This window comes from Chenopodium quinoa, unplaced genomic scaffold, assembly GCF_001683475.1.
Source record: "Chenopodium quinoa cultivar QQ74 unplaced genomic scaffold, ASM168347v1, whole genome shotgun sequence".
In the NCBI taxonomy this organism is placed as follows: Eukaryota; Viridiplantae; Streptophyta; class Magnoliopsida; order Caryophyllales; family Amaranthaceae; genus Chenopodium; species Chenopodium quinoa.
This window is the reverse complement of record NW_018745454.1, coordinates 3,224,234-3,239,113: the sequence shown is the minus strand read 5'-3', so window position 1 is coordinate 3,239,113 and position 14,880 is coordinate 3,224,234. Positions and strand designations below refer to the sequence as shown.

The window sequence follows — 14,880 nt, the reverse complement described above, 5'->3', positions numbered from 1 at the left end:
GATGAAGTTCTGAAAATCCTTTGCAGTCGGCTTGTCAGAGCAGGCGGTAGGCAGAAAGGGTCCAAAATGTCAGAGCAAGTTCAGGGGTCCGAATGTTCTCTCACAAAGTTTTCAAGTGTGAAAATGACCGAAGTCAACACTCCTTTATATAGGCGAAGTGAGAAGGCGAAGGGTCACTTCCAGAATTCAAAATTTTGGCGGGAGAATCTCTCGGCCTCTCGCCGAGTGACACCTGTAGCAGGTCGTCGCCTGTTACAGGGTGATACCTGTCACAGGTAACACGTGACCAGTCACGTGCCACCTGTGAGAAGAAAATGATTAGGGGTTTTTGCTCCCACCAATCGGAATGCGTCACGTGGGCCAATCAGGTCCTGCCAAGTGTTCCCCAGTTGGACCTCTCAAGGCTTGCCACGTGGCACACGCTTGTTCGTCCGCCTTGGACCTATTATGTCATGACACGTGGCATACTCCATGCCTAATGGAGAAGTCGGCCACCCAGGCCCAACTTCCGAGGGAAGCCCAATCAGCCCAAGGTTAACCTAAACCTAGATTGGCACGTTTCCCGAGGTTATAAATACCTCCCTTAATCCTCTTAAGGGAGATTACGCAGATTACACACATTAAACTCTCTCACCTAGAGAGGCCCAATCACTTTAATTTCCGCATTAATTACTCCTTAATCAAGTACTAACTTGACCGTCGGAGGCGGATCTCCAATCATCTGGAGCATCCGTTTGTTTTGCAGGTACAAGCGTCCGGTTCCAGTCTCGGAATTGTAACTCTCCCGCAGGACATCAGAAAACCCCGAAACAGTACTCCGGGATTAAAACTTCACAATTGTTAAAAAAAATAAAAAAAAAAAGATATCCCCAAACGAGAACAGAAGAAAGAAAATTTGATAAAAATTAAGGATTATAATACCCTAAATCAGTCAATTAAGATGGGGAAAGGGGGAAAAAAAAAAGGAGAGAGAAACTCAAAAAGCATATTGGAATGCCATTAATGATGGCAGTTTAAAGAAGGAGATAAGTGCGAAGAAGACAATCAAACAAAAGCAGTAGAATAAAACTAAATGTACAGAATAACATAAAAATATTGAAAGAATAACATAAGATTATATACAAAGTAACACAATTGTAGGCACGAAAAATTTAGTAACATAATTGTATTTATCAAAATAACATATGGTGACTGTAAAATAACACATGGTTTTAATAAAATAACACAAGAACACAATTAAATAACATAAACCTAAGAAGCAAAATAACATTAGATTTTAAGTAAAATAATTTCATTTAAATTACAAAATAACATTCCCCACCACTACTTTCAAAGACTAAAATAACACAAATTAAACACAAAATAACATAAGATCTAAAGAACAGTAATATTATCTTGAGATAACAGTAGCCAAAATTCAAAATGTAGAAGCGAAATTTGTTTATCTCCTTTTTTATTTTCATCTACTACATCATATCTGCATGTATTAATTGCATATTAAATTTTTAAAAATACAAAAATTATCACAAATTCAAAGCTAATTAGCAAAATAATTTACAATTATTTAAAAACTTACTTCAAGTATTAATTTATGTTAGTTTTGGGCTTGCTTGAGTAGGAATTTTGTCTTCAATATTTTGCAGACATGCAATTGAAGATTTTTCACGCCATTTCAATTAGAAAAACTGTGATTTCAAACTGAGAGAGAAAAAAGAAAAGTGAGTGGAGAGATAAATAAAATGGTTTGATTTTGACATTTTGAGTCTATCTTTCTTATATACAATTTAAGTTATTTTATTTACTTTATTTGTTATTTCGTAAAATAAAATTTCACATGCACTTCTTTTAGTTGGGTTTTAGCCCATTAATTTAGGTTGGGCCTAGAGTACAATATTAGGTACTCCAAGAGTATCAATTGCAAAAATTGACCAACTTGAGGGGGTCCCTATAGTAATGAAGTAATAGGGTGAAAGATCTAAATTCTTAACAAGATGCAACAGTGAGAAGTTACTTTCATTAACTATTGATGATATGGTACTAATTCATAAAGATAGCATTAGTCACCGAAAAAAGAGACAAAACAAAGTAGTTAATTACCTCTGACAAAGTCATCCGCAAGTTGAATATTCACAAATGCAAATGGTGCCCAGTATTTTGATAATTCTCCGCCAAAGAAAATTACAATGGTGTAGGCCCACGGGCCCACCATTCAGTGGGCCTCTACCATTAGCTGTCAAAGAACAGCCCCAAGAATCAAGCCCAAGATTATGCTCGCAGCTTTTGGGCCCATTACCCGCCACCAAAATTTTCCTTTTTATTTTTTAATTAAATTTATTTGAATTAAACTCCAAAATAAAGTGATTGGTCCCAGGAGCGTGCTTATGTGATTCTGTGAATATGCAGCAGCAGTCAGCAGCAACTTATGGATTACTCCAGAACCCAAAACGCAGCGTACTGTATTACTGCCTTTATTTTTACTGGTTTTAGTATTACTGTTCATAATTAAAATAATTAAGTGTTGTTAATTTTTTTGTTTGTAATTAAAAATTAGGGAAAGAAACAAAGATTAGAGAAGGAAGAAGAAGATTTGGGAGGACAGCCGACAAAAAGCGACAAAAAAAAGATTGCAGTGCCTAATCATAAGTTTGTTATCAAGGACCAGAATTCTCCTCCGTGCACTTTTTTTGGTTAAAATTTGCTGACTATGACATACAATCCTACTCCATTCCATGCTAATTTTTATTGTACAAGTACTCACTTTGGTTTTTTTTTTTTTTTTTTTTTTTCCTTGCCACTTGTCTTAGAGAGTATTTAAAGATTTTTCAATGTTATTAATAGTCGGTTTAACTCAACGTGTTTACATATACATTGACACTAGGCTAATACATGTGTGTGAATTTTGATCAATGAGAATATAGCTCTTCCATGATCAAAGCCATTACCTTGTTATTAGATGCAAATTGTTGTATATTTGCATACAATAATATGAACCTTGCACCATCATTTACTTATGGATTGGCAGAGCATGCAACTATGCAAGGGTAATAGTCATGTACATACGATTTAATGACCTCGTTTCTATCTTGTAAAATATTGATACGTAATTCTAACTTATAAACACCTACAAGATACAACACCCACAACAAATCTCGATAACAGTTACATGATTAGCCCTTCAATGACAAGTATTAATGTCGAAATTACACCCAGTACAGTGATCCAAAAAGTGCATAATTGCTCTCGTAAATCTTACAACTCAAATCTCATGACAACCAACGTGTTGCCAAGAACACATTTTGTGCATTTCACAATTCACAAGAGAAAGAACCGAGAGAACAACATGTGCTCAAAGTTTTGATTAAATTAATCAGGACAATGAGCTATCCCAATCAAAGAATCCTAACCACTTGAAAGGGATTGGATTTACAAGGAGAAGATTTAACCAACATAGCGATTCAAAGTACCTGACTAGTTGCTACCCAATACGGATTATGCAATTAAATTTCATTAAATTAGATTGGTTTGTATATAAAAACTAAATAATATTGCATGCATACATAATAATTACAAATACATAAAACCAAAAAAGAGATACAATTTGTTAAAAAGAGACAAGAATTTAGAGAGGACCACCCCAAAGATTATAAGGTGGAGCCTGCTATGATTATTCATTAATCTTTGTAGGGTTTATAGGAGAAATTTTAAGGCCAAAAAATTCTGAACAAAATTATAAAAGCTCATATGTAGATAAAGAGCATTACAACTTGCTAGTGGAGATCTAATTTGCCACCCCATTCTCAACAGTAACTAGACATTGTGCTCCCCCTTTTTGTGTTTTAGTATTTGACCAAAAGGTTTATTTTTATAAATGTTAGTCTTGTTTTTGTTCGAGTTTATTTAGCTAATCTTGCGTTAAATTAGCATATAATAAAACTGATCCATGGATAATTTTTAGAAAATGTTTATAGGTTGGTTTTTTTGTATATGTTTAGAGGTAGTGTATGTGCTTTTGACTTTTACGAAGTATTATTATTAAAGTTGAGGGGAAGGTAATCACAACCCAACCACATCAATTTTTTTTAGCTTAATTTCAGTTCAGTTTAGTTCAGTTTCTAATTTTCTTCGCTCATAAACAATTCATTTTAGCTTTATTCGGTTTCTAATATCCTTCTCTCATGAACAATTCATTTCATCTCTATTCAGTTCAGTTAAGTTGTTTTCAGTAACTCAAAACAAATCCTAAATTTCTAGTTTGTGATTTTTCAAATGAACTGATGTGGTTGGGGTGTGATAACCTTCCCCTCAACTTTCAAGTACCAGAGATCCATAAGATGCATTATTGTTGGATATACCTACTAGGCAACTAAAAAGAATATCACAAAGTATTGAACATTGTTTAGTATACTGGTTGATATGACCTTAAAGTTGATCAAAACACCAATATCTTATTGAACATTTTCCAGGGTGACATCCTCTCTAAATATGATTAGCTTTAATCAATTAAGTTGAGAGTAACTTAATTTGATATAACGGCTATACCTAAATTATTTCTGTAATGTCAAAATAGACCAACACATTACTCGTTTACATTAATCCAAATACTAGTAGTAACTACATATATTTGAGGTAGTGATAGTATATTTTTCATTTAAATTAGCATGCATGGAGAATAGTATAAGGGTATGTATGAATTACCGAACTGAACTAAATTAAAATGAGCTGAACTGAATTGTTTATGAGAAAAGGAAATTAGAAACTGAATTGAACTGAAATTAAGCTAAAGAGAATAAGTTCTAAATAACATGTTAATAATATACTTGTACAGCTAATAAAAACATCAATCAACTCGTAAAAATTTAGCAAATCTCTAGTAACTTTAAGTAATTATGACCTAATTTGAATGTTAGATTCTTCGAAACAAGAATTTGCGTGATTAAAAAGCTAGGTAGCTTGAGTAGCAAGATGATGGGTTAAAACAGTTGAGCTCAGTAAGATATGAAAAAAAGCAGCCATCATGTCTAGGATTTTCTGGAAAAAGAATACCCTACATACTCTAGGCTACAAAATATTTACCACAACACAGTCAAAAAAAAAAAAAGTACTGTACTAAGAAAACCTGCTTCTGAGCTTCATCCCCTGCTCTCACATCACCAATTCCAAGGTAAAAATTTCCTAATTGTTGCTTAGTTTTCAATAGCTGTTACTTGTAGGTTTCCACAGAAAGTAGGGTACAGTACAGTATAACCAGACAAGTAGATAGATAGATATATGCAGCAGTTTGTGAGGTTAAAAATTAATTTTTTTTACTGTGTTACAGTGCTGTAAAAAATGGTCAAAGACAGTGGCTGAAAACAGTTAATATGCTTTCCTTGTTACAAGTAGTTGAGTGGTGAGGTGAGCTCTACTACCAAAGTTTGCACCAGAAGAAAAAACACCAAAACCACATAAAAAGGAAGGGCATGCAAGTTGCAACACATTGGCCAATATCACACCTTTGTTCACAGGTTTACACTAACACCACTGTTTCCAACTCTTTTTTCAATTTTCAAACATCATCATCAGTACCATTTTAAGCATTTTGTTTTTTTAAATAAAATACGGAGTACAAATATAAAAATTCATCTACTTTATTTATTGTTGCTTGCCTGCCAAGGAGTATTTATTTCTAGTAAGTTGAGGGAGGGTAGATGATTTAGGCTATAATGGGGTGATTAATATATTTTGTCTGTCATTTTTGAACTTGTCAAACATATATTCCATTCTTTAACATTTGAGATAAATCTTTGAACAATATTTAGAAATCAAAATATTATGTACATTGTTGGCAATTCTATTTGGTGATATGAGTAATCTAAGGTTTAATTGGTGTTGTTAGGTTTGTTCGTGAACTCAATGTAAAATGCAGAAGTGAGGACCAAGTAAGAGAGATACAATATACCCTGTATTATAGAGATGATTTTCTTTAAAAAAGAACACGTTAGTTACAAAATCACAATGTGCATATGGCTTTATTCCAAGTGGGAGCAATTAGAACCAAATGTTGTTCTAATCAAAACTGTATATAAACCATAATTTTGTATTTTATTTAATGATTAGTATTGCGTATTTCAATCCAAGTGGGAGCAACATCTGTTTTTTTTTTTTTTTTTTTTTTTTTTTTTTTTTTTCTCTTATTCACGAATCAATTAGCTATAGTTTTCTTTGCACATAGCACATTCCATTGTTACATGATTATTTTTATTTTTTTTTCAAATTGTTTGTCCAACCAAACATACATATATATCCATAATATTTTAAATTTTATTTAAATCTATCGTAAAAAAAGTCAAAGTAACTTAAGTAAATAGTGACAAAAGTTAAATCTTGCCAAACCGTCAACTAAAAATGCAACGGAGAAAATAAACTCCATATCAAAATGAACACCAAAAAAAAACTTCCAAAAGTACAAACTCAAATCCAATAATATTCACCACTTAATTAGCATAATTAGCATATACTCCGTAATAATCTTAAATTATTAGTACTAGCTTAAATTTATGCACACTTAGAAAACTAGGGACTTAGGGAGAAGGTAGTGATCATTAATATTAGTACTACAATTAATTATAATAACAAATATAATTTAGATAATTAGCTTCCTTTCTTTCTTAATAAACTAATTAGCTTAGGGAAAAACTTTGAACAAAATCCCTTATAATAATTAATTAATAGAAGAAACTCCGACCCCAAAAATCGTTGACTGAATCAACGAGCAGCTTGCACACTCACAACAGATAATCATCAACTTCACATTTGAGGAAATCTGGACCGTCAAGATCAAAATCGCCGGAAAAATCCTCGAGATCACCATGATCAAACGAAGTATAATCAGGAACAACATTACAATCATCAAGTATGGTTTTAGGCGCGTCATCATAACTAAACAATCCATTCAAAAACCATGATATATCCAACTCCATCTCACTTTCATTTACCGGTAAACTCATTACCTGATCTTCCGGTTTCCGGTCACCAATAAAATCGCAACTACTACTGCTAGTACTAGTTGGGGTGGTAGTACTACTACTACCCGTGGCCCCACCTCCGATTTCTATCATTTTTCCATTTTCTCTCTCCTCCACGTCATCCCCTCCTTGATGACACCGCAAAACAGAGGTCGGCGAACACAGCCTCTGACCCACCTCATCCTCCTCCTCGAACTCATCGGAAAGTGACGTCACGCCGCTTTCCGAAAACGGTGGTCGGTGAAAGTTGGTCTGTGCGAGGGGACCACGTAGTCGGAGAGCAGCTTTGTCGTAGATCACGGCAGCTTCTTCGGCGGTATCAAATGTTCCGAGCCAAACCCTTGCACGTTTCACCGGATCTCGAATCTCCGCCGCGTATCTCCCCCAAGGACGTTGCCGGACTCCCCGATATTTCCGGGTATTCTCGTTTTGAACCCGCTTACCAGATTTCCTCTGTTTTCTGGGCTGCGGTTGGGCTTGTGCTTGGGCCACCGGCTGGGCCGGGATTTCAGGCAGGGTTATTTGGAATCGGATCTCAAAAACATGCTTTACAACACGGGTACGACAAGTGGGGCCGTCTTCTTCGTCACCGGAGGAGTCAGTAGCATCGTCATCTCTTACTGAAATTTTGACGATTTTAGGGGAAGGAGAAGGAGAAGGAGAAGATAAATGGAGAAGCTTGGTAGTGACACTTCGGTGTTCAGAGTATTTCACCGATCTCATTATTTAAGGAAGTTTTATAGATTTGTTCACATGAATGAATTAAGAAAAGAAATGGAAGATGAAAAAGGGGTTAATTGAGTAATTAGCAGAAACGATAAACCCTGAAAAATTGGGGTTTTAGAAAAAAAAGGGGAGATTTGATTTTTTTTGATTTGATAAAAAGAGGAGAGAGTGAAGTGAGTAGAAGAAGTAAATTAGGTGGAGAGGAGGAGAAAAACAGGGGAAGAGAGCCTTTATAGGAATTAAGAAGTCAGCATTTTTGTAAATTGCCTACACGTGACATATGTTTCAAATTTTTTAAGTATTTTTTTCAAATAAAATTTGGGTGTCAAGTTTTATGTTTCAAAGATTATTTTTTTATTTTATTTTTGGTAAAAAAAAAATAAAATTTTTGGGTGCCAAGTATAATTTTCAATTTATATATATATTTTTAATGTATTTTGTTCAATCTTTAGAATTTACGGAGTACAATGCTTGAACAACTCTAGTTTAGACTACGGTCTATTTTCTATGAATTATTTTTGGTACGAAATATTTTGATAATATATAATTACATTAGATCTTGTCAAATTTAAATCAATATAAACTTATTTTTAAAACGATAATTATAGAAAAGATCTAATGATATAAGATTGTATTGTTGCAATTGTATTAAACATTACCATATGAAAAGAATCAATAAAATGTTTTTTACATAACTATCTTTTTTGGTTTTTCTGGTAATCCATTGCATTAACATAATACTCCTTTTTTTTTCTATTTTTTTTTAGCAACCTCTCTTATTAGTCATTACAACTATCTTCTTTGAAGTCTTATTGAATCAATTTGAGCATGATGAATGATAAGAGTCATAAGACATTAATATCATAAGCGATTAATTGTTGATAAATTACTAACACAAAGGTATATATTTGTGCTTTTTTATCTTCCACTAATAAATTATAAGTGAATATGTATTATTTTATCTATTTATCACTTTGCAAGTTTGTATCAATAGTCTTATTGAATCAATTTGAGCATGGGTGATAACTGATAAGACATCATCACAAGCGATTAATTGTTGATAAATTACTGATACAAAGTTATATATAGTTGTGCTTTTTTTATCTTCCACTAATAAACTATAAGTGAATATTCCCTTTTCATATTATTTTATCTATTTATCACTTTGCAAGTTTGCATCAATGCTATGAATAATCTTATTTTATAGTACATAAATTATAAATAATTTTTTTTAACTGTATTCTGAAAATAAAGATTTACGTTAAAATTGAAATCAAAAGAAATAGAAAAAATCATGCCTTTTTGTTGTTGTTGTTTTTGTTGTTTATGGTAAATCATGCATTCTTTAAAAAAAAAAAATCAAAATCATGCATGTATAAGTATAACATGTAAAAAAAGTTAATTCATGTATTAAATTAAATGCTTAATTTAACGTAGTGAAAAAAATGTTATGATCGTCATAACGGAGCAAACTATCTTGTATCCTTTTAAAATCTCACAAATTTGCCTTTGCATTGTAAGTATAGCATTGCAATATGAAAGAATGACTTCGACATTTGCACATGCATGTAGCCTGACTTTTTCAATACCCTCCTCATACCCGGCGCTTAATATTCCACTTGAAAGTGGGGGGTGGATGAGATTCGAACCCGTGATCTTTATGTTACGCTGGCTCCAATACCATGTTAGAGGACCAACTCAACCAAAAGGTTAAACTGATGATTGAGGCCCAGTAATATGTTTTATACTCTATCACTCCCCCTCACATGAAAAGCCTTTTGGGCTTGAAATGTGGATGCATTACAGGCCCACCCATACCTGGTGCGAATTAATTTCACTTTAAAGGAGGGGCGAATGAGATTTGAACCCGTGTTTATGAATATATTATACAAGCAAGTAAAGCCTTTTTTTTTGTATGTTTTTTTCTTCACATACATGAATATATTACGAGTACATGACAAATTGATTATCCTATTACCGTATCTACGTCTTGTATTTTGTCATATACAAAGATAGTGTTAGTATGGATTACTACGGGTATTATTTTAACTTGAAATAGAATGTGTAAGATTTTATGAGTATGATTGTAGGCACTTCGTAGTTTAATAATAGTCCGAGGTAGCTAGACGGAATATTTTGTACCAACTATAGCATATATGTACTCATAGTTTGTTTAATTTCTTGCATGAATCTAATTATTTAATAATAAATCTTGCTAATATTTACATAAGTCACAAATTTGCAAATTAGTAAAGTCAAGTTTTGAGAAACACTATACCGGTATACCCTTTACAACTTTACACGTTAATAAATTAAATTGTAATAAGATCGACTTCTACAAACATACAACATAATGCACATCCATCTTGGTAATACTATTTAGAGATTGATTTATATAAATATTGTGCCCACTCTTGGGTCCATATATTAGGTGATAAATTGATAATATATACCACAGCTAATATATATTAGCTCCAGAGCATTAATTCATGATTCATGAACAAATTTGACCCACCATTTTCCTAGTATCTTCTATATAAAGCAACCACTTAGTTGTATAATTAGTTTTCAGAATGATATTATTGGTCTTTCTTAGGAATAAATAGTCCACTTTATAATATAAAAAATCTTTATTTATCAATAAATAATTTAAATTTTAAGAATGTAGGCGCATGTTTGATTTAAGCATGATAGTGATCCATGATATCTTTAAGTTATTAGTGGTTTTTGGGCCAATATTTTAGAATTTACGCAATTTTTAATTAGATGCATGCAGAACGTGAAAATCAGCTTGTTCTGAAAGTGTCTCCACTATCCCAATTCTTCTTTATTTTTATTTATTTTTGTTAGCATTCTAATTGTTTAGATTGACATATTGTTTTACTTCGTATAATTTGGACTAGGAATTTACGTATCATTGCAAATCAACACAATGATAAACTTAAAAGACGACTTTGTGCTATTCGAATGACATTGTTTTACTTTGTACAAATATTTAATTTTATAGGGATTTAACTTTCTACTTTTTTTGTAAAAAAACACATATATATATATATATATAGATGTAGGGATTGAATTTACTTATGTTTGTAAATTAACACAATATTCGTGGAAGACAATTTCACGCGTAGCTAGAAACAAGTGCAACAACTCTTTAGATTTAGCATGGGAGGGAAGATTTGTTTATTTCTACAATTATACATATAACTTGTACATTGAAATACATAATTCACTTCTCTTATATTATACATTAGTACATCACATGATTAATCTACGCACTAGCTACCCATGAAGTAGACAAATCAGAATGAACAATAATCCCAAAAAAATCCTGTAATTAGAAATGCCAATTCACATCCTTCAAATTTATGGGCAGTAACTCATGTCATTTAACAGTCTTTGTCATGTTATTATAATTTTTGCAGACTAACCATTTAAAACCCCTAGTAAAACTTCCTAAAGTCTTATGGATTATAAATGAAAACATGTGCATCTTGTGAGCTTACTCATCTACCACATAAAAACCATGCATCTATGTATTTTTTTTTTATATTTATTTATTGATAAAATGAAATTTTGATACCTTATCAAACGATCAATTTAATCAAAAAAAAAAAAAATAATCACTAGAAAAATTGTCAAATATTTTCCTCGAAATAGTAAAGACAAGGCACATTACTAGTATAGTTCATATACAAAAGACGCACAAACATTGGGAAAAATTGCACTTTCAATGTGATCATCCCTTAAAGATAAGAAAAGTTGAAGCAAGTACAAGTATGTTTCAAGTGAAGATTACCTCCCAATTTGCACATACCAATTTCAAAGTGTGTAATAAACGTGAACCCATTTAGCTTTGAGTGGAGTAACACTATATAGTTTCATGTCAACTCATCTCAAACTATAGGGTCATTATTTATGAGTGAAAGACACCCTTTTTCGAGCATCAAGAAGTCACTAAATTGAACTTATCTTACTTTTTATTTTTAACACAACATTGATGTTAAGTGGCTCGATGATATGTTTTCTCCCTTTTCTTGCTATACATTCAATAACATCTCCAAAGTACCTACACTGTAAATATAGTTGAGAAGCAATGAAGCACGAGCTTGAAGATCTAATGATGTTGATTCAAGGATACGAGAGTACGACACGTATTCTTTTTGAGCGACAATCAATCGTTTTCCAACATTCAAGTTTTATGCCAATTGAGATTTTTCATGATCAATAGATAGCATGACAGTATTTACGTGAATATGGATTGACATAGAGCTTGAATACCAAATATTGTTCTATCCTTCCATATGATTATGATTTTAATTCATTGACATGAATAATGTAGGCTATATATAGCATAGGTAGTGTCTAGTGGCATTACAATTAGACATAAGACATTGATATATAGTTTTTTTTAAAGCCCATACTAATATTTATTAGCTTGACGAGAAGGGTACTTCCCATAGTAGTACGAAGAACTCCATACTACCATTATTGCCAAACCTAGCAAATCATGCTATAAGTCAGAAGAGTATTTAACACAATCACCAGGATTCTATGTTGGCTTATAGCTTACAACTTGAGCATGCATTACCATAAATTAGGTCTTGCTCAACTGGTTGACATTTACATCAACACTTTTTTTTCCCTCGAAGGATTGACCTATCCGCCTAAGGTATACTTCGTACTTCATATATATATATTATTAAATCACTTGTTAATTATCAGAAAATTAAAGTGTGCCTACCTTTAAAATATATATATATAATTATATGCATATATAGGGTCTGGACAAATATATGTTTTGAACGGTAATAATTATTGATGTCTCATTAATTCGTGGTTGCCTCCATTGATAGTAATTTTGGAGCCTACTCATCTACTACTATAGTCTAACACAAGCAGCACATATTAAGTGACACATCCAATGTTTTCAATACTTGTTTTTGTTAGTGACAAAACTGGGACAACAATCAGGCCATCTCACTTCTATGGCACATGATTCATTTGTCGGACGACGTCTCATGCCAAATCATAAATGTAGAAATTTGTATTGTGCCTTTTCTCCCTTATGATATATCTTTTTAAAATAAATAATATTAGTATAACTTTTTCTTACTCTTTTGATTGTAACGTATTTAATTACTTTTACATAATTTACATATTTGGTCATATTTTGTATTATATACTATTGGTTATTTTCATTATATACTTCGTATTATTTTAAATATAAAATTTTAATTTTGTTCACAAGATTGATCGTCTTCAATTCTCTATATTCTATTAGTTGGATTTTGAGGAATTTTGGGTGATACAATTTCTAAAATTGAAATAATACACACAAGTAATTTATTTGTTTTACTCTTTCAAAAAAAAAAAAAAATTATTTGTTTTACGTACATGATCATACCTAGATTGATGTATAAATGTATAATTAGTTGTATATCAAATTAAAATATAATTAGTACTTCATATATCTTTAAAATGGAATTATTTACAATTTTCACAAAATAATTCAAACCAATATCTTAGATTGTTTAACACAAAATACATCGATCATTTATACTTATTAAATTCTCATTTAAACTTTTCAAATTTATGTCGTTTCACTACCATAATAGGCCAGGAGAATTTGCCTTTATGCGACATACACATATATTGTCTAGATGCATATAATCGAACGCTTAAAACAAAACTAGAATGATAATGAGGTCACTAAAATCTTGAGAGAAAAAAAAAATCAGTATTATATTGAAGGAGTCAACTTTGGAAGAGGTGTAGAGGATGCAAAGCAAATAAAGGGGGTTAGTCCAATAATTATATAATTAATCTTGAATAAAATGGCCATTAAATTCCTTGTTCAATTTGTCTATGTTGGAAGCCTTGGGGTCCAACCGTCCAAGCAAGTGGGATTGATGTACACATAGATAGATACCCTGACACTTATTGGTTGCCGTCGCTTTCTTTGACGCTTGTCATCGATTTATTTATGTACATACCTTTTATTTTTACTCTACTATATTTAGTGAAACGTGGAAAGATTTTTGCTTAGAGTTTACTTGCCAAACCTTCTACTACCATTTACTCTTAGTTGAATCTTGACTTGACCAATTTCTTATGATTATGGTTATTCAATTGGATAAAGACATGGAGTTTGGTTATAAATTATTATTTCATCTTAAATCTTGTATGATGTTTATATATGTATCGATTAGTTTGACCAGTGAAAATGGATTCTATTATTATTTATATTTGAATGGTAGATAGTGATCAACTGATATTAGTATGTTATTCGTTTAAATTTAATAGTCACATAAAAACACTATTTTAGTATGTTAAGTAGATACGAAGTAAGTTACTTATATATTCTCGTATGATGTTTTAGAGTGATTTGTGATACAAACTTCTAAATATACCATTAATTTAAGTTTATGATTGTCTGACTGCTTAATTTTCAATTAATAAGCAATTATTCCACTAGACATCCGTTCAACAACAAGATCCCTCATACAACCAATCATTCATGAAGACTTGGTTGGTATGGCTCAACTACTACAATTAGTCCTTGTGTTACATGATTGCTTCTTGTTCAAGGCTCTTTACTTAGTTTGTACTAAAAAAAAGGATAATAGATATGGCGCTACACGACGATCATGAAAGATTTTTCTAAATATTGGGTGATATCTTTTTGAATAAATCATTTGATATTTTTTAACTACAAAAAAGTTTGAAAAATATGAGTATATGACGCCTTTTTCTTGTTATTTTTCATTTTCAAAGGTTTCTAAGAAATTTGTGAGAAGTAGCCCTGAATTGTGGGGGATCATTTAACGACTTCCAATTGGTGTTTTTACCTTTACACCAAGTCAACTAATTAAATGCTTAGAATAGTAGCATACTATGATTAATTAAGGTAACATACCAATTTACTATTAATTACTGTATAGAACAAATGAAGAGATCATATCAGCAACAGGTATAATGCACAAAGGTGGAAGCGTACCAAATAAAGATAGACATAAAAAAATTGCCAAAGGTCATTCATTATTGGAGCTTACATGGAGTCAAAAAGCCTCTTTCATTTTGATTGAATATGGTTTCTTTCTGCTTGTCCTTCTTATAAAGTTTAAAGAAAGGTTGACTGAAAATAATT

General features: G+C 31.8%; 1 protein-coding gene across 1 annotated transcript; it reads right to left on the bottom strand.

The window, feature by feature from the left end:
- Nucleotides 1–6,168: 6,168 nt before the first annotated feature.
- On the bottom strand, nt 6,169–8,105 carry LOC110714262 (ethylene-responsive transcription factor CRF1-like). Its single transcript, XM_021892760.1, has one exon. The coding sequence runs from the start codon at nt 7,725–7,727 to the stop codon at nt 6,765–6,767; it is 963 nt and encodes a 320-aa protein (XP_021748452.1). The 5' UTR covers nt 7,728–8,105; the 3' UTR covers nt 6,169–6,764.
- Between the last annotated feature and the right edge of the window lie 6,775 nt (nt 8,106–14,880).